This window comes from Hemitrygon akajei, chromosome 10 (genome assembly GCF_048418815.1).
Source record: "Hemitrygon akajei chromosome 10, sHemAka1.3, whole genome shotgun sequence".
Lineage (NCBI taxonomy): Eukaryota > Metazoa > Chordata > Chondrichthyes > Myliobatiformes > Dasyatidae > Hemitrygon > Hemitrygon akajei.
This window is the reverse complement of record NC_133133.1, coordinates 12064868-12086192: the sequence shown is the minus strand read 5'-3', so window position 1 is coordinate 12086192 and position 21325 is coordinate 12064868. Positions and strand designations below refer to the sequence as shown.

The following is a 21325-nucleotide window of genomic DNA, read 5'->3' as shown; positions in this document are numbered from 1 at the left end:
ACAATAGCAACCAACACAAAATGCTAGAGCAAGGCTTTCCAATCTTTTATTTATGCCGTGGTCCCCTGCCATTAAACAAGGGGTCCATGGGCCCCAGGTTTGGAACCTTTGTGCTAGAGAAACTCAGCAAGTCAGGCAGCGTTATGGAGGGGAGTAAACGGTTAATGTTTCAGACTGAGACCTTTCATTATGAGACCCGATGAAGGGTCTCAGCCCAAAATGTTTCCCCTCCACATCCCAAAGATGCTGTGTTGGTAGTGGAATCATGGCGTCACGTACGGGCTGCCACCAGCACATTCTTGATGTAAACAATGCACTTAATTGTATGTTTCAATGTACTTGTGACAAATAAAGCCAATCTTTACACTTGCCCTGACCCTGTCACTAGGGTGAAGGTATACTTAGAAAAGCACTTAAATTTGAAGTTTACTTTCCGCAGCAAGAGAAGTAAGTATTATTGAGGATGGGGTAGAGTGTGGGACTGATGTTGTTTATTGTTCTCAAAACTTCATATTGTGGCTGAATGTATCACAAAATGACACAACTGGGCGCCACAACAGCACAGCAGGTCACATGACTCTATTACAGCTCAGGTTATTCTGGATTTTGGTGTTCAATGCCAGCACTGTCTGGAAGGAGTTTATATGTAGTCTCCGTGAACCACGAGGGTCTCCTCTGGGTGCTCTAGTTTCCTCCCACAGTCCAAAGCTGTACTGATTAGTACTGTTGTTCAGAGCTGTTGAGTCATCGTCTACCATGTAGATAGTGTAGTTGTCCATAAAGTTTTTGTGATAAGGCCTTTCTTCCTCACAGACACCGCTGCTGCTTAGGTTGGGACCTGGCCGGATTTGAACTTAGGACCATCCACCTCTAAATCCATTGCTGATGTCACTACACCGCCTGCCAGACCTAATCCTGTGATTAGGCTAGGGTTAAACAGGTGGATAGCTGTGAAGTGTGGCTCATATGGCAGGAAGGGCCAATTCTACACTGTATCTCCAAATAAAATAAATAAAATGTGCCCATCAACACCTCTGTGAGAGCCACCGAGACGGGAGGTGAGATAGGACCATTGAAGGGATTTGCCGAGAAGCGTCTCAGTTACACTCACTCAGTAGAGTTTATTGCAGCAGCAAACAACACTCGGCAGAGTCTATTTAAAAAAAGTCTCACAACTTTTAAACTGACAACAACATTGCATAAATGTGTAAAAATATTAGCAAAAGAACAGCCAACACTTCAGCCCAACTTTGACAGAGTTTTGATCGGATCTGTAGCAGATTTTTCTCCAAAATGTGACTGGGTGCAACGTGAGACAAAATCACCGTCAGCCACTGCTGCAGAAAATGCTATGGTGAAGAGAATCACTGCCTTAGTCTTCAAAGAGTTGCGAGTCCAAGCTCTAATATTCAGTGTCCGGGAATAAAAAGTAGTTTACAGAAAATGGTGGACATAGCCCAGTTCATCACACGCAAAGCCCTCCTCACCATTGAGCACACCCATATAGAGTGCTGCCACAGGAAAACAGCTCTCGTCGTCAAAGATCCCACCATCCAGGCCATGCTCTATTCTCATTGCTACCATCCGGCAGGAGCCACAGGTCCCACACCACCCGGTTCAGGAACAGTTATTACCCCTCAGCCATCAGGCTCCTGAACGGACATAGATAACCTCTCTCACCTCAACACTGAACTGATTCCACAACCTACGGACTCACTTTCATGGACTCTACAAGTCATGTTCTCAGTATTATTTATTTATTTATTTGTGCATTTATTTGCCAAGTTTATTGTCTTCTGCACATTGGTTATTTGTCAGTCTTTCTTTATACATTGTTTTCATAAATTCCATTTTATTTCTTTATTTTCCTGTAAATGCCTGCAAGAAAATGTATCTCAGGATAGTACATGGTGACATATACATTCCTTCATAATAAATCTACTTTGCCTTTAAAACTGGGGACAAAACCCTCAAACAATATTCCAGGGCAGTGCATTTTGGAGGATTTGTTGTCTAAGATTTCATAGGAGCAAGTTTAACCTCTGTTGTAAACACAAAATACGTTGTGCTGCTATTTGACAGGTGTACTGGCCTCTGAACACCCCTCAATCATGTAACCAAACCTGATTATTTGACGGTTATTACAGTGCCATTCGTGGGATTGAGTTGTGTGCATATTGGCAGCCGCCAGAGCAGATGATGGTGGAATTAAATTGAGCACCTGATCTCCAAGTAAGCAAGTGGGGCAGGATGACAGCTTTCCCTGTGGCGTAACGCTAATGCAGTGCCAGAGACCTGTGTCTGCACGGAGTTTGTACGTTCTCCCAATGACTGCATGGGTTTCCTCCAGGTGCTCCGGTTTTCTCCCACAGTCCAAAGGCTTACGGGTTAGCAGGTCACATGGCTGTAATTGGCTGTAATCCCAGAAGGGACAGTTATCATGCTGCAGCTCGAAGTAACTTACTAAATGGGATTAAAATGGAGAGGACTTGATGGACAAAATAGGCTGAAGAACTCTGTGGTTGAACCTGGGTCTCTGGTGCTCTGGTGCTGCAGGGCAACTGCCCTCAAAAAACTGGAAATCATGTACCAGCAGCTCAAAGACAGCTTCTACTCTGCTGTTATAAAACTACTAAACAGTCCCCAGTAAGAAGGACTCTGACCTCACAACCCAGCTCATTGAAATCTTGCACCCCAACGTCTACCTGCACTGTACTTTCTCTGTAACTGTTACACTTTATTCTCCATTTTGTTATTCATTTATCTTGTACTAGCTCAATGCACTGTGTAGCGTGGTAGCGTAGTGGTTAGCACAACGCTTTACAGTACCAGCAACCCGGGTTCAATTCCCGCAGCTGCCTATGAGGAGTTTGTATGCTTTCCCCAAGGCCACGTTTTCCTCCCATAGTCCAAAGATAGATCAGTTGGTAGGTTAATTGGCCATTGTAAAATTGCCCCGTGATTAGGCTAGGATTAAATCAGAGGATTGCTGGGGGGCACAGCTCGAAGGGCCAGAAGGGCCTGTTCTACGCTGTATCACAAAATATAAATAAATACTAAATTCATCAGTATGAACAGTACAGAAGACAAGCCTTATACTGTACTTCAGTACATGTGACAATAATAAACCAATTTATTCAATTTTTTAATTTACTATTTAAATTTTATCTGCTCAGTTTTGTCATTACTGTTTGTGACAATTTTGAATATCCATACTGCTCTCATTATACTAACATCATGACTGCAAAGAATTCTATTAGCTGTAAGGGACTCTGGTTTAGTCAGAGATCTATCTATCTACCATGCAGTACCAGTAGAAATGTCTAAACACCAATCAACTATTCATCACCTTTGGCAACAACATAAAAAATAAATATGTGAGGTTTTATTGCTAAATTATTGTTGGTTTGTTTTGAACCAATTAACAACAGTCATGTACCAATAAATCTTCCTGTAATGAATGTCTAAAATAATGATAAGTTATTGAATTCAAAACCCCATTGCCATTTACAGAACAGACGACAGGAAAGAAAAGGACTGTTGGAATGAATACAGCATAGAAGGAGAGCAGTGGACTCAGTCCAATGCATCACAGGCACATCCATCATCAAAGATCCTCACCAAAAGGACCATGCCATCTTCTCACAGCTGCAACTGGGCAGGAGGCATGAAGTCCCACACCACCAGGTTCAAGAACAGCTATTTCCCTCTAACCATTCAGTTCTTGAACCAACCTGCAGAACACTAATCACAACAGTTTAGCAACACTCTGACCACTTTGAACTACGGTAAAATGGGTATTTCTCTATGTGCCATATTCCTTTATTACATAAAGTACATAAAGTTACATAAAGTACTTCTATAGTACATAATTTATGCTTTTGTCTTGTGACTGCTGCTTACATGATGCTCTGCGCCTGTGCTGCTGCAGCAAATAAGTTTTTCATTGCGTCTGTGCATACTTATACCTGTGCATATGACAATTAACTCAATTTTGACTTAGATTCTAAGAAACAGCACTATATCTTATCTTGTGTTTCTGTTTACTATGGACCTGCTGATATTTACAATGCAGGAGAAGCAGATATGAACCCTGTCACGTCAACTCCAACAATTCAAAGTACCAGACTGGAAGCAACATCTCACCAAGCTATGGAACGGTTCTCTAGTACAGTAAGAATTGACTCTTCACCTTGCTTTCTAACTTATTATGACTTTGTGCCTTATTGTTTGACTGCACTGCACCTTCTCTGTGACTGCAACACTTGATTCTGCATTCTGTTATTGTTTTATCTCGTAAAACCGCAATGCGCTATTTTAATGATTTGATCTGCATGAATGGCATACAGGACAAGATTTTCACAGTACATGTGACAATAACAAACCAAATTACCAAAGGTTTCTGGGGCTATCTTTACTGGCTGCTAGTAAAGCAAGGAGAAAAGCCAGGACTTAACAATGGACAGTGATTCCTCAGTCAAAAGATCACTCAAATAACATAAACCACAAGATTCAGCACCATTTAGTTCAAAGTTTATTATCAGAGTACATATATGTTATCATATACAACCCTGAGATTCATTTTCCTGTGGACATACTCAGCAAATCTATAGAGTAGTAACTATTACAGCATCAATGAAAGATCAACTGGAATGCAGAAGACACCAATCTGTGAAAAATGCAAATATAAATAAATAGAAATAAATAACAAGAGCATAAGATAATGAGACAAAGAGCCCTTGAAAGTGAGTCCACTGGTTGTGCGAACATTTCAATGATGGGGCAAGTGGTTGAATGCAGTTATCGCCTTTTATTCAAGATCCTGATTGTTGAGGGGTAGGAGCTGTTCTAGAACCTGGTAGTGAGGCTCCTGAACCTTCTACCACACGGCTCGAAACAGTGGATTTACCACCAGGTCTCATGGAGTGTAGATTCATAGAGTCACACAACACAGAAACAAGCCACTTGGCCAATCTGCTTAATGCTGACCAAGATGTCCCATTTGCCAGCATTTGGTCCATAACCTTCAATCCACCTATTCACCTGTCCAACTGTCTTTTAGAAGTTATTGCATCTGCCTCAACTTCTTCCTTCGATATGCCACATAGATACCACCATTTGTCTCAAAAGGTTTCCCCTTGAGTTCCCCTTAAATCTCTCCCCTCTCACCATAAAGCAATGCCCTCTGTTCCTTGCTGCTCCGTTTCTGAGGGGAAAACTGAATGTACTGTCTATGCCGAACAAGATTTTGATGGATCCAGATAACTGAAGCATTTCGAGGAAGCACATATATGCTCTGTAACACGTTTCTCATTGCTAATTAATACAAGATTATTTACCATCTCTCGTGTTAATCCACATCATTTTACCTAAGTGGGACTTTCAATTGCAAAGCTAACACCAATGAATTAGAAGACATATTCATGAATTTTCATTTTAGACTGGGTTTTTCATTTTCATTTTTACTGAATGCAACTGGATTTGAAAACATTATAGCAACCTTTTGGTGATTTCTCTCCCTTCCCCCTCCTCTATTTTTCAATTCCATATACTGGCTCGTCTCTTATTCCTTCTCTTCTCCTTCACCAGCCTATCACATCCGTCTGGGTCCTCTCCTCCTTCCCTTGATCCCATAATCCACAATCCTCTCCCATCAGATTCCTTCTTCTTTAGGACTTTACCATGTCCAACTTTCAGCTCCCAGTTTCTATCTTCATTTCCTCTCCCCAAACCTCCTAGCTCCCCATCCACCTGGCTTCACCTATAACCGCCTAGCTTGTACTCCTTCCCCCATCTTCCCATTTTGTCTTCTTCCCTTTTCCTTTCCAGTCCTAATGAAGGCCTTGGCCTGAAACATTGACCTTTTTGCTCCTTACCATAGAGTTCCTCCAGCTCTTTATGTGTGCTGCTCTGCATTTTCAGTATCTACAGAATATCTTGTGCTTATTACAGCAGACAATTTGACAGGGAGAGCTGATTTATCTCTGCCCATTTCTTCACCTGCACAGTGTGGTCCATCTGTAAAATTTGTGCTAACAATTTTTGATAGTTCCCCAACTGCAATCATCAGGAAGTTTCAAAAAAGTTGAACAAAGTGCACACATTGAGACAGAGCCTCAGAGTAGCCCGTTATAGTGCCAGATGTGGGTGCTTACCTGCCTAGGCGCCTGTGGACAGACCTTAGACTGAAGCTTGGGTCAAAGAGTATGAGCGTCTCACTGTCAGAGAAACTGTTTTGCTGATGAGATGTGAAACAGAGACTTGCCTTGCCCTCTCAGAAGGGCAAAAATAAATTTCCTCACTATTGTTGAAGACGTGCAGGGGATTTACTTTTCACTCATTCAGTAACACAAAAAAAAATGACAGATCATTGGACGATTATCTTCCCATTTGTGGGAGAACACAGAGTACAAATTAACAAGTTGTATTTCTTACACTCCCACGGTGCCAACACTTCACAAGTGCTAGATTGGCTGTAAAGTGTGTTGGGACATCTTGAAAAATGTTACAGAATTTCACATATTTTCATTTTCTTTCAATATGCTTCCAATTTATTGCTGCTTGGAGCCTAACAGTTGGCTGCAATGTTTGATTATTAAAAGCTCTTTTTGGGGCAAAGGAGAATGAGAGGTGATTTGACCAAAGTGTACAAGATGATGAGAGGCATAGATCGAGTGGACAGCCAGAGCCTTTTTCCCAGAGTGGAAATGGCTCATATGTGAGGGCATAATTTTGAGGTGATTGGAGGAAAACTTAAGGGGGGTGTTAGAGGTGTTTGTTTTTTTTTTTACACAGAGTGGTGGGTGCATGGAACACCCAGCAGAGGGTGGTGGCAGAGGCAAATACGATAGAAACCCGTAGATAACCACATGGATAATAGAAAGATGGAGAGTAGGTTATAAGGCTGGCACAACCTTGTGGGCTGAAGGGCCTGTACTGTGCTGTAGTGTTCTATGTTCCATGTTCTAGATACGCAAAAAAATCCTAAAAATGCAAGTGACAAAATTAAGTGTTGAACACGCTCAGATGTGTTGGCTGTTCCAATATTGTTGCCTGTGGCTTTGGCTCAGAGGTTGGAAAACAATCAGTGGAAAAAAAGAACTTGCCTTTCACAACTTAAGCACTTCCCCAAGTGCATGAAAACAAAAAAAGGATTGGTATTTCGAACCCTCGAGTCTGTTTAACCATCCAACAGATCACAGTAAATCCTCTCACTCAGATCCATTCTCCTGCCCACTCCCCATGTCCCTGTTGTCACAAAACCCATCCAACAGCATGAAATATGCCCAGTGACAGAACAGCCAAAATGCTCTCAGTTAAAGAATTGCGAAGAATCACAGCCCTTATCTCATTCTAAAATGGATTTTTTTCTTTAACTGAGTTTAAATCTCCTGAAGCACATACAGCCTGACTCAAAAATTGCTTCTACCCTTTTGTTATAACACTATTTAATCGTTCCCTAGTACTATAACTTAGACTCTTAAGGGGAACGTGAGGTGAAACTTCTTCACCTAGAGTGCGGTGACAGTGTGCAATGAGCTGCCAGCACAAGTGGTGCATGCAAGCTCGATTCCAACGTTTAAGGGAAGTTTGGAGAGGTAAATAGAGGATAGGGTTATGGAGGGCTCTGGTCCTGGAGCAGGTTGATGGGAGTAGGCAGTTAAAATGGTTCAGTACAGACTAAGTGGGCCAAGGGGCTTGTTTCTGTGCTGTACTTTTCTATGACTCTTAACCTCACAACCCACCTCGTTAAGATCTTGCACCTTATTGTCTACCTGCACTGCATTTTCTCTATAGCTGTTGTACTTTATTCTTCATTCTGTATAAGACTGGTTGGACACATTTTACCATGCACAAAGCCGACTCTGTTTAACCCTCATAGAAACAGATGTTTTAAAGTGGCTGCCTCTCATTCTGCAGTACACAGTGTGTAGCAGAAGCTGGTACCACTTTAAGAGCTGTCTAATGCAGTCAACCGCTGTTTAGTGCAGAATTTGGCAGGAAGTCTGTCGTCGTGAGGAAAGCCAAAGTAGGGACGGCTGCTCTGCTCAGCTGATGTTGTAAATGCTGTACTTTGGTTAAAGTGCTCCTCCAAGAGGACCACGACCTTGTCATGGTTTCGAGGTATGTGTGCCTCAATGACCCGGAGAGCTGTGTTGGCTGTAGTCAGGGTACAGGACAGACTAAGAGTGGTCCACCAGTCCTCCAGGTTTGGGGATCAGCTCAGGGCTAACAACCTGACTGTAAGGCAAAACTGTTATGGAAACAGTTACGAAGAATCCTTCTAGAGCCGAGTATGAAGGTATTCCTGAGGGTCCACTTGGGACTTGGATGAATGACAGTAGTGAAAACTGAGAGGAAGCTACTGACAAGATAAAGAAACCCTGAACACCGCCAGATAGAGGACTTTCATTGCTGTCCTAAAATGCCAGTGGGGTAATGGGCAGTCAAATGCTGACCATCCTACAGTATCTAGTGATTGATACAGGTCCTTCTCTGGCACCCCACTTTAACCCACAAATCAACATACTGAAACAACTTTGCAACAAACCCAAGCTACCATATCCTTCATCATTTACATATTACATTATGCCTCCACCACAGGGGCTCCTAAGCTTTTTTTACACTATGGACCCCAGGTTGGAAACCCCTGCTCTACCACCATTTCTAGCAAAGCATTCCACACACACAGAAGATGGCATACTTCTGACATTCCCCCTGTACTCCTCCAATCACCTTAAAATTATGCCCCCTCATATTCGCCATTTCAGCCCTGGGAAGAAGTCTCTGGCTATCAACTCCATTTATACCTCTTATCATCTTATACACCTCTCTCAATCAGGATCAGAACTGCTGGAGAACAGTGCCGAAAGAACAGATGCTGTTTTCTCCCAGTAGGGATTAGTTTTTAGTTCCAAGTGCTCCTGCCACATTTTGTCACCCTGCAACCATATCCTTCAATCTCTTTGAATTATCGAGGACAGCGTGTGTATAAATGTCTCTCTCCCGCAGATCTCATCATGATCATTATGACTCCAGTATTTCTACTATTTTTTTAATGTTTCTTAATTGTACATATGATTTTTTTTTGTGTTCCATCGCTGAGCAGCAGTGAACCGTCTGATTGGCCTATCAGAGTTCTCTTTGGGAACTAGTTGACTTGATCAGCATTTCTGATCAGGCTATTGTTCACGATTGCACTTAAAAAGATAAAAAAATAAATCATTTTATTGCCAGCATGTGAAATATACCAGTATTGGTTGGGCTGAGTTGTTCTCCAATCTTGGCAATTTTGCAAAGTAAATTGCCAAAATCGGAGAGCAACTCAGCCCTACTTGCAACCACACTATAACAAAATTGATTATGGCTTTGTTGACTTCTCATTCTCCTCAACTCCAAAGAGGAAAGCTCTAGTTTTTAAATTATTATTACGATTAAAAACATTATTTAAATAATTCTCATTTTGTCAAGTATCCAAAGCTACATGTAGCATTTCTCTATGGTCGCAACAGAAGCCCATGAAATAACAGAAAACCCTGTATAAGGCCAACACTCTTCCTGGAGTCAATACATTATATTAATTGTGCTCAGTTTAAGTGGGGCAGAAGTTTGGCTTCTACTGCAAGTGCTGAACATGCAAAGAAATAATGTTCACGTAATGAACCCTGTTCCAAAATGTCATACCATGAGAATAATTGAAGTAATCTCACACACAGAGTGGGATGTGCACAGATTGCCACACTGTATATTCAGTGCAAGTAGCAGACCCAAGTATCTGTGAAGTAATTTCTATTTTTTTTAGTTTGCCATGTGTATTGAGGCGTATAGATGGGAGACAGAACCTGAGAGATGAAAATGAGGGGCTGAGCTGCTCAATGCCTGTTCTAACAATCCTCTGTTATGTGCGAAAGAGCAAGAGTTATAGAAGAAGCAATCGTTCGACAATTCTAACCTGGGATACTATTAGGCTCTGAGCTTTCAAGCAAGCTCCAGAGATTCAAATCAGTTTTGGGTCCATTAAGCACAACTCCACACTTGGAAGCATTGTAATCCTTCAGTGCATCTGTTTCTGATGTAGCATGATTGATTTTTGACATCAAACAGGTTTCCATGCATGACAACACACAACCAAGTCCTTAAAACATCAAGGCAGAATATACCGATTGAAAAGGAAGCACAAGATGGAACCCGTTATTTTTCTAGACTTGAAAAGATCGATGTGTCCACCTACCTCGCCTGGCTGAGGTATCGTCAGCTTTGGTAACTTGCACTTGTTGCTTGCTGTGCTGGGCTTGGCGTCCAGGAGGCTGCCAAACGCCTGACTGCTGAAAGCGTCCTCAATTTCCATTAGCGGCTTCAGCTCGGGAGACTCCATGGGGGCTTGCTCCTGCCCATCCATTGGCCTGACATAGGCCGTAGGCTTCTGCTGTAGAACACTGGACTTGGAGTGAAGTCCCGGAGGGAAGTTCTGGGTGCAGAGAGCACTGCTGCCGGGGATCAGGGACGTGGACGGCACAGGGGATCCACAAGAATAAGAACCAGAGTCACTGTCAATGGGAGACTTCATGTGGCAGCCATCTTTGTACGAATGGTCTCCAGCAGTTGACTTGGAGTGGCTGTGCCTTTTGGAGCGTGAGGTGTTGCTGGGACTGGATGACTGCAATTTCATACCATCATCCAGGCTGGCCTGCAAGTCACTTTTGTGCAGCTCGCTCTGACCGCTGTACAGATCGCCGTACCTGTCTTGGACTTGCTCATGTGTGCCAGAGTGCTTCTCCCTGACCTGCTGAGCAGTGGGCTGGCTGTTGGACTGCCCCCCATGCCCACTGGCTGAACCATGTCCGCTCCGGGACCACTCTACCCGCGACTTCTTACTTGGGTGCCCATGTAGCAGCGAGGAACTCAGCGACAGGCAAGAGGAGGGAGGAGGCATGCAGGCAGAAGAGTGATTGCTGCTTTGGTGGGAGGGCGCCATTTTGGCTCTGGGCTCATTGAAGAAGGTCTGCTCCATTTTGTCCACGGGCGTCTGTGGGATCAACGACTTGGGAATGCCCACGAGGTGGCTCTGGTTGGAGCGGTTCGTTAACAGGTCCTTCATTTCGTCGTAGTTCCCTAACGTGTTCTGCACCCGGCTGGACAGGGCATCGCCTTTGCTGGTCTGAAAGATATCAGATGGCATACAAAACTGGACAATAATTATTTTAAAAGCACAAAGGCAAATCCTTGCATTACAGTGAATCCTGTTTCAGCTATTCTGAACAGGAATCATTTGCACATTGCATAATCAAATGGAGTCATAGAACAGCACCTCATAAAAACAGGCCCTTCGACCCATCTAGTCCATGCCAAACTATTACCCTGCCTAGTCCCATCAACCTGCATCTTGACCATAGCATTCCAAACTGTCCATATCCATGTACCTATCCATATTTCTTTCAAATGTTGAAATCGAACCCACTTCACCACTTCTGCTGGCAGCTCGTTCCACACACTCACCACCCTCTGACAGAAGAAGTTCCCCCTCATGTTCCCCTTAAACATTTTACCTTTCACCCTTAAACCATGACCTCTAGTTCTAATCAAGAGAGTTTGATAAAAGTTCTTAAAATATCAGATAAAAATTAATAAACCTGACTGCAAAGCATTGAACTCAATGGGCCAGGCAGCATCTACGGAGGGAAATGGACAGTCAACATTTCAGGTTGAGATTCTTTATCAGGACTAGAAAGATGGAGTGGATAAGAGCTGCTGGGTGAGGGGCAGGTCTAGGTGGGGGGAGGGAGAGGGTAGGTAAGGGCAGGAGAGTTCGACTGAGGTGAGAAGCTGGGAGGGAATGGTGGAAGCAACAAAGGGCTAAGGGAGATGGAATCGAACAGGAGAGGACAGTGGACCATGGAATAAAGGGAAGGAGGTGAAGAGGGAAACAAGAGGGAGAAAAAGTGTGTGTGAGGGGCAGAATGACAGGGGAGGGGAGGGGTAACAGAAGGGATGATAGTGTTGATAGGACAAGGGATAGAAAGATGGCTGGGTGGGGAAATAGAGAAGTCTGATGAACAGAAGTTAGAGAACTTGATGTTTATGTCTGTTTAAATCTGATTAGTTGTTAGAATGAGTCTGGCCTAGTGAATCAACTGGACCAGCAATGGGAATATGGAATATGGAACATAGAACATTACAGCACAGTACAGGCCCTTTGGCTCACAATGTTGTGGCAACCTTGTAACCTATACTAAATTCAATCTAAACCTTCCCTCCCACATAGCTCTCCATTTTCCTATCATCCATGTGCCTACCAGAGTCTCCTAAATGTTTCTAATGTATCTATCTTTACCACCACCTCTGGCAGAGCGTTCCACACATTCACCACTCTCTGTGTGAAAAAAAACATACCTCTGACATTCCCCCTATCCTTTCCTCCAATCACCTTAAAATGCTGCTCTGGGGAAAAAAGTCTCTGGCTGTCCACTTGATCAATGCCTTTTATTATCTTGTTAACCACTATCAAATCACCTCCCATCCTCCTTCACTCCAAGAATTAAGGCCCCAGCCTGCTCAGCCTATCCTTATTAAGAAAGGGGAGGACTTGACTTCCACCCATTCAGCTGTCAGCTAGTTACTAATTCTCCAGAGTGAAGATAGTGGCCAAAAGAAATAAACTCTTTCACAAAGCATCACATAGGACAGAGTTCCTGACACTATGGATGGGCAGTCAGTGAAGCCTAGCTAAGATAAGAGATAAGATTAAAGGGTTAATTTAGGATTGGCAAACTCTCCGAAACAGATGTACGCGAGGTTGCCGCCCCAGATCCACCAAGTCACTAATAATGCCAGAATATGTCAACTTAATCCTTGGAAGGTCATTCATTTAGCCCTCTGGACAGTTGCCAAAGGCACAATTTCCTTTGAAGAGTGTGTGTGCTAAAAGACAGCAGAACACAACACCCTTTGAAAAAGCCTTTGATTTTTTTTTCTCTCTCTACTTCTTTTAAGTATGGGAAAAGTACATGAAGCACAAGGAGTTTGGGGGCAAAACATTAGACACTCGGCTATATAAATTGTATCAGTCATGAAGAAACAACTTAAAACGAATGTGTAAATGTGTATATATCGACTCTGGGACATGTGATATTCCTGTCATACTGCAATCAATAAGATGCCGCTTCTTCCTCATCCAGAGCTCAGGAGATATTTGCTGCAAATAGCCCTGATGCCTTCCGCAAAGAGTGTGGCAATACCATCACTTAAACACTTACACACAACATTTTGGAGAAACTCAGTAGGTCAGGCAGAATCTATGGAAATGAATAAACAGTCAAGGTTTCGGGCCAAGACCTTTCCCCAGCATTGGACAGGAAGGGGGAAGACACAACAATACAAAGGTGGGGAGGGGGAGGAAAGGAGTTTAGGAGGGTGGCAACATCTCAGATATGGCTAAGGGGGAGGACTAGGTCAAATGTTGAAATAATAAATAAGGAACTGCAGATCATTCAGCAGTTAAGCACATTCCTGTCGACAGGTAAGATATCACTGTCCACACACGCTACACATACACCTTGGATGCTTTGAAGAATTGGAGATTTCACTGAAACTTATCAAATATTGAAAGGCTGAGATAAAGTGGACGTTGAGAAGATGTTTCCAATAATGAGGGCATCTTGGACCAGAGGACACAGCCACTCTTTAGAACAGAGTGGGTGAATCTATGGAATTCATTGCCACAGACAGCTATGGAGGTCAAGTCAATGGGTATATTTAAAGTGGAGGTTGATTGGTTCTTCATTGGTGAAAGTGTCAAAGATTATGAGGAGAAGACAGGAGAATGGGATTGAAAAGGATAATAAATCAGGCATGCTGGAATAGCAGAACAGATGTGATGGGCCAAATGGCCTAATTTGCATTTATCTCTTATGGAATTAAGTATAAAATATTAACCACCTTACTGAAAACAAACAGGGTTACCAAAAGGGAAGGAACAATTATCATTATTCTTATTAATACTAATAAGTTACTCTCAGGTTTAGAAGGGAGGTGCAACCTCAACTCTGAACTGATTCCAAACCCTACAGACTCACTTTCAAGGACTCTGTGCTGTAGTGCTCTATGGCTCAACAACTCATGTTCTCAATATTATTCATTTTTTTATTTTCATGATTCATCCTTTTAAACATTGGCTGCTTGTCAGTCTTTGTGTATAGGTAGCTTTTCATAAATTCTCTTGTATTTCTTCATTTTCCTGTAAATACCTGCAGAAAATGAATCTCAAGGTAACATATATGACATTCAAGGTTCAAAGTAAATTTAGTATCGAAATTTAATGTGTATATGTCATCTTATACCACATGAGGTTCACTTTCTTGCAGGTATTCATAGCAGAACAAAGAAATTATAGAATGAGTGAAAAACTACACGCAAACATATACGTACTTTGACAATAAAATTGGAATTGGAAGCAGGTGGGAAAAATATGCTGGTTCATTGCAAGAGAACTTATGTACAAGGTTTAGTTCCTGGGTGATATTGAGAAGCCAGTCTCACAGCGACTGTATAAATTTGAATATCGACTGGTCCCAGTATTAATTTTTTACTTTTCTATCCTAAACTTTCTTTCCAATGTTCCCCTGCTCTTTCTCCCGTCCATTCCATTTGACCGACAAGGGCATAGATTTAGCAAGCAAAATATAACTCAACTTCGGATATTGATCAATGTCAGGATTCATCAGTAGTTCTTGAGGTAACAATATGGGGAGGGCACGCAGCTTAATTTTTACATGTAGCTCATTCTCTCATCAATAAATGATTACTCATTTAATTTATTCAGCACAACACTGTGGGCCGTAGGGCCTGTTCCTGTGTTGTACTGTTCTACGTTCTATGAGTGAAGCTTTTAATCAGTTGTTGCCTCCTTTAAAACAATCTTTTAACCTCTGTGAAAGCTCAGAAGAATATAAACTCAATAGTCGCTTTAATGCAAATATCTAATCAGCCAATCATATGGTAGCAGCTCAGTGCATAAAAGCATGCAGACATGGTCAAGAGGTTCAGTTGTTGTTCAGACCAAACATCAGAATGGGGAAGAAATATGATCTAAGTGACCTTGATTGTGGAATAATTGTAGTGTCAGACAGGGGGAGAGTTTGAGTACCTCAGAAAATGCTGATCTCCTGGGGTTTTAATGCACAGCAGTCTCCAGAGTTTACAGAGAATGGTGCAAAAAACAAAAAAAAAAATCCAGTGAATAGCAGTTCAGTGGACAAGAGATACCTTGTTAATGAGAGAGGTCAGAGGAGAATGGCCAGAAGTTCTCAACCTGATATGAAGGTGACAGAACTCAAATACCATGTATTACTACAGTAGTGTGCACAAAGCATTTCTGAAAGTGCAACACATCGAACCTTAAAGTGGATGGACCAAAACAGCAGAAGACCACGCTATACATCCTCCTTGGAATGTGTGGGTTTTCTCCAGATGCTCTGGTTTCCTCCCACAGCCCAAAGACTTACCAGGTGGGTTCACTGGTCATTACAAATCTATGGAGTGAAATAGACAGTCAACATTTCAAGCTGAGACTCTTCATCAGGACTGGAAAGGATAAGAAGATGGGGTGGATAAGAGCTGGTAGGTGAAGAGAAGATCTAGGTGGGGGGGGGGGGAAGAGGGTGATAGGAGGTAAGGCCAGGAGAGTGGGATTGAGGTGGGAAGCTGAGAGGTGAAAAGTGGAAGTGACAAGGGAAAGCCGAGAAAGATTGACTCATGCAGGAGAGGACAATGGACCATGGGATAAAGGGAAGGAAGTGGAGAGGGAACCTTAGGGAGAAATTGGTAAATTGTCCGATAATTGGGTTAGGTTTAAATTGGGGTTGTCAGCGATTGCTAGGTGGCATGCTCAAAGGGCTGGAAGGACCTATTCTGTGCTGTATCTCTAAATGAGTAAATATCTCAATGCACTTACAGAGAGAATGATCTGCCTACAAACCAAAGCTTGTCAGTGTATCTCGGAACTTGGGACAATGATAAACCAACACCAATACCCACATTTAGAGATAATCACTGCATGCAGACTAATTAATGGTGTGACACTGGGCGTAACAGAATTTTAAGATTCAATCACTGAGGTTTTTCAGTTCTAAAGGTGCAAACAAGCTGAAGTAATGCAGAGTCAACCACCTCTAGAAATGATACCACAGTTCAGCTGAAATACCGCGTTTGCATCAGGCTACCTTGTAAGGTTCACTGAACAGATTAAAACTTGAGGCAAACAGATCTTCATCTTGATGGACTTCCTGGCTCCGTCTTTCCCATTCCTTCCTCCTCAGCGCATTCCGATCTTGCTCGTAGTGGCTGCAATAGACATGAGGGGAGAGGACATTTAAAGGCAGGAACGCTCACCGGTGGTTAACCGGAGAGCCGGCAGCACCTCTGTACCGATAACGTATCAACCTTCACCTCCCGCAAGCCAGGCCCCGAGGACCCTCACAACGCAGCGTGACTCAACTCGAGAGAGTGAGGGAGGGCAAACAGGGAAGAAGGGAGGGGAGTCGGAAAGGGGCGAGGCTTTGAGCCGGTTCAAACCGTGTCGGAAAATATGAAAACAAAAGAGGTGGCAGGTTCCAACTTGCAGGGGCAATCCTCGGGAGGCGTGTGGCAGGGGACACTTCTGTGCGATCAGCCTGCGTTGATTTGTTATGAGTCTCTGGCTGCACTCGTTGGCAGTTAATTAGTGTACAAATTTGAGATGACAATTTAAATAGTAGATTGCACACTCCGATGTTATCTGCAGTAAGAAAAAAGGCCCAACATCTGCCACCTTCTGCGCAGCTTGAATAACCAATACATCCGACGCAAAGGTGAAACACTCCAGCTAAAGTTGAGAAATCAAAGCAAATTTATTATCAAAGTACTTATAAGTCACCATATACAACCCTGAGATTCATTTTCTTGTGGGCATTCACAGTAAATATAAAGGAACAACAGAATCAATGGAAAACTGCAGAGAACAAAGACGGACAACCAGTGTGCAAATGAAGTCAAATTGCACGAATACAAAGAGAAGTAAATAAAATAATAATAATTAGTAACAAATATTGCAAACATAAGTTGCAGAGTCTTTGAAGATGAATTCACAAGCTGTAGAATCAGGGGAGTGGCACAGCAGCATAGTGGTTAGCACGACGCTTCACAGTACGGGGCACCCGGGTTCGATTCCTGCCACTGCCTGGAAGGAGTTGTATGTTCTCCCCGAGGCCGTGTGGTTTGCTTGGGGTGCTCCAGTTTCCTCCCACAGTCCAAAGATGTACCGGTTGCTCGGTTAATCGGTGACTGTAAATTGTCTAATTAGACTAGGCGGCGCAGCTTGAAGGGATGGAAGGGCCTAATCTGAGCTGTATCTCAAGAAATCAATAAATAAATCAGTGTTGGAGAAGGTGTTCTAACCAATTTTCTGGCGTTGTGAATTGATTTACAGAAGCTCTCACACGATGAGGTGTAAGAAAGAATGAACCACACTGCTCCAAGGATTAAATACTACAGCAGTCCCTCTTTCAACATTAAAATGTTAATTATTAATTTGAAACAGCAGCTAATTAAACTTGTGGTTGATCATTTATCCTCTTTGTTCTATGAGATGCTGTAATGTTTACACTGGTGTAAGCATGTTAACTGTAATCAGCCGTTCAGAGTTATCAAAGGGAATGTGTTTCTGTTTGCTTCCCTGCATCTATTTGCCCTTCTCACTACAAACTGTAAGCAACGGTTTGATCTTATTTATTTATTTAGAGATTCAGCAAACAGACTATTCCAACCCACCTATTTAACCCTAGCCTAATCACAGAACAATTTACAATGACCAATTCATCTACTAACTGCTATGTCTTTGGAATGTGGGAGGAAACCGGAGCCCCCAGAGGAAACCCACGTGCACTCAGGAAGGAATGGACAATCTAGGACACTAGAATTGAACTCTGAACTCTGACACCCTGAGTGTTGCACTAACCACTACACTGCTGTAGCTCCCCTGCTGAAACAATAATATTATTAACCCACTTTGCCATTAAGGCACTAACCAGGCACCAAATTTCAAGAAGCTTGCCAATCGCAAATTAACCCTTGATTTGGGATGTTAAACTTCACTGAATGCCCATCTACTGTGTCAGGAGCTGTGCCCTGTATGACACTTTGTTAAAAAGTGTCTTTGGTCACTACCTCTATTCTGGGGGATTGGGGTTAAGCCTACGCCAGACTGCATAGAGATGAAGTCCTCCTCGTCCCTCATGAGGATAGGTTAAGTGAGCTAGAGTTTTTCTCTTTGGAGCAAAGGAGGATGAGAGGTAACTTGATAGAGGTGTACAAGGTAACAGGAATAGAATGAGTGAAAAGCCAGTTACTTTTTCCCAAGGGCAGAAATGGCTAATACAGGGGGACATAGGTTTAAAGTGATTGGATGAAAGTATAGTTTGGGGGTTAAGTTCTTTACACAGCGAGTGATAAGTATCTGGAGCACCCTGCCAAAGATCAAAGTTCAAATTTATTATCTAAGAACATATGTGTCAACATATATTACCCTGAGATTAATTTTCTTGCAGGTATTTACCATAGAACAAGGAAATGCAATAGAATCAATGAAAAACTACACAAAAAGAAAGATTGCTAGACAACCAATATGCAAAACAAGCCAAACAGATCAAATACAAAAAAAATAATAATTAATAAATAAATAGTAAATAAATAATACTGAGAATACAAGTTACAGTCCTTGAAAGGGAGCCAATGGGTTATTGTAGCCTTTCATTTATTTTATTATGGATTTATTGTATGCCCACAAGAAATTGAATCTCAGACATTTCTGCAGGAGTGATTTGCCGTTTCCTTCTTCTGGGGAGTGTTTTTACAAGACAGGTAGCCCCTACTATTATCAATACTCTTCAGTGGTGTCAATGGTCACATAACTAGGACTTGTGATGTGCACCAGCTGCTCAAGATGACCATCCACCACATGCTCCCAATGCTTCACTTGACCCTGGTCACTGGGAGGGGTGATGGGGAGGGGGCTAAGCAGGTGCTACACCTTGCCCAAGGGTGATCTGCATGCTAGTGGAGGAAAGGAGCACTTTACACTTCCTTTGGTAAAGACATATCTCCACCCCACCAAGGGGCACTTACCCCTTCAAATTAAAGAAGTTATTGTTTTACAATACTGAGAGTGAAGATGTGCTATTCATTGAGGTCCAGATATTCCAACCTTCTCCCCCTGTACTTGTAAAAAGAGTCCTAAAAATTGACTGTTTATTCCTCTCCCTGACCTACTGAGTTTTTCTCCAGCGGTTCTGTGTTACTCGGGATTTCCAGCAGTTAGCAAATTTCTGCAGCAAATTTCTGAGGATGTTCTGTAGACAGCATTGTAACTGGTTGTATCACTCTCTGGTATGGAGGGGCTAGTGCTTTGAAAAAGCTGCCAAGTTTTGTAAGCTCAGCCAGCTTTATCATGGGCCCTAGCCTCCCCACCATCAGGGAAATCTTCAAAAGATGATGCAAAAAAAAATTAAGAACTCCTCCACCACCAAAGGCATGCCCTCTTCTCATCGCTATCATCAGGGAGGAGATATGGGAGCCTAAAGACATAAACTCAACATTTTAGGAACAGCTTCTTCCCTTTGCCATCAGATTTCTGAAAGATCCGTGAACACAACTCCATCTTTTGGTTCTCTTCTTGCATTACTTTTTTATATTTTATCTATATTTCTTATTTTGGCTGCTCCAAGTTCCATGTCTGAGGGCTCCACGATATTTACCCGGTACTGCACTGAACTAAGGCCATGGCTGTGGCTTGCTCCGGCTGCTCTTGACTTCATGACTCTGGACCTGCTTTTGTTCTGAATACAGAGAAACATAGAAAACCTACAGCACAATACAGACCCTTCGGCCCACAAAGTTGTGCCGAACATCTCCCTACTGTAGAAATTACTAGGCTTACCCATAGCCCTGTATTTTTCTAAGCTCCATGTACCTATCCAAAAGTCTCTTAAAAGACTCTATCGTATCTGCCTCCACCACCGTTGCCGGCAGCCCATTCCACGCACTCACCACTCTCTGAGTAAAAAACTTACCCCTGACATCTCCTCTGTACCTACTCCCCAGCACCTTAAACCTGTGTCCTCTTGTGGCAACCATTTCAGCCCTGGGAAAAAGCCTCTGTCTATCCACATGATCAATGCCTCTCATCATCTTATAGACCTCTATCAGGTCACCTCTCATCCTCTGTTGATCTAAGGAGAAAAGGCCAAGTTCACTCAACTCAAATAGTTCAATACTATTTGCTTAACTTTGCACAATTTGCTGATCTTTCCTCTCTCTGCACATTGGGTGTCTGATGGTCTCATTTTTTAAATGGGCTCTTTTGGGTTTCTTTGTTTTGTGGCTGCTGGTAAGGAGACAAATCTCAAGACTGTATAATGTATATATACTATGATAATAAATGTACTTTGAATTTTGAACCTTATTGTCATTTATAGTAATTTTTGTATGTATTGTTGCCACAATTTTCATGACATTTGTCAGTGACAATACACCCAATTCTGGTTCTGATCTGCAGAATTACCTGTGTTTACAATAGAACAATGTTAAAACAGAGGTTGATAGATTCTTGACTAGTCAGGGAATGAGATATATGGGGAGAAGGCAGGCGACTGGGTCTGAGAAGGAAAATGGATCAAGCATGATGAAATTGTGCAGCAGACTCGATGGGCCAAATGGCCTAATTCTGCTCCTATCTTTTATGTGTAATACATTGGAAACAGAAAGAAGCAAAAAATACTCTTCACGAGGAAATCTGCAGATGCTGGATATTCAAGCAACACACTGGTGGAACGCAGAAGGCCAGGCAGCATCTATAGGAAGAAGCACTGTCGATGTTTCGGGCCGAGACCCTTCGTCAGGAATAGATAGATGATAGATAGATAGATAGATAGATAGATACTTTATTCATCCCCATGGGGAAATTCAACTTTTTTTCCAATGTCCCATACACTTGTTGTAGCAAAACTAATTACATACAATACTTAACTCAGTAAAAAAAATATGATATGCATCTAAATCACTATCTCAAAAAGCATTAATAATAGCTTTTAAAAAGTTCTTAAGTCCTGGCGGTAGAATTGTAAAGCCTAATGGCATTGGGGAGTATTGACCTCTTCATCCTGTCTGAGGAGCATTGCATCGATAGTAACCCGTCGCTGAAACTGCTTCTCTGTCTCTGGATGGTGCTATGTAGAGGATGTTCAGAGTTATCCATAATTGACCGTAGCCTACTCAGCGCCCTTCGCTCAGCTACCGA

At 42.5% G+C, this 21325-nt stretch overlaps 1 protein-coding gene across 5 annotated transcripts in view; it reads right to left on the bottom strand.

Annotated features, from left to right (window-relative positions):
• Positions 1 to 21325, bottom strand: part of aff2 (AF4/FMR2 family, member 2) — a 685599-nt gene that overhangs the window by 482057 nt on the left and 182217 nt on the right. For 3 of the 5 annotated variants that reach the window (XM_073057781.1, XM_073057783.1, XM_073057784.1), the window contains exons 2-3: positions 16218 to 16338; positions 10232 to 11185 (exon numbers count right to left, since the gene is read on the bottom strand). In XM_073057781.1, the coding sequence (XP_072913882.1) occupies positions 10232 to 11185; positions 16218 to 16338 (1075 nt within the window). The remainder of the gene's footprint in view (positions 1 to 10231; positions 11186 to 16217; positions 16339 to 21325) is intronic. The other 2 variants (XM_073057782.1, XM_073057785.1) reach the window with 2 other exon arrangements.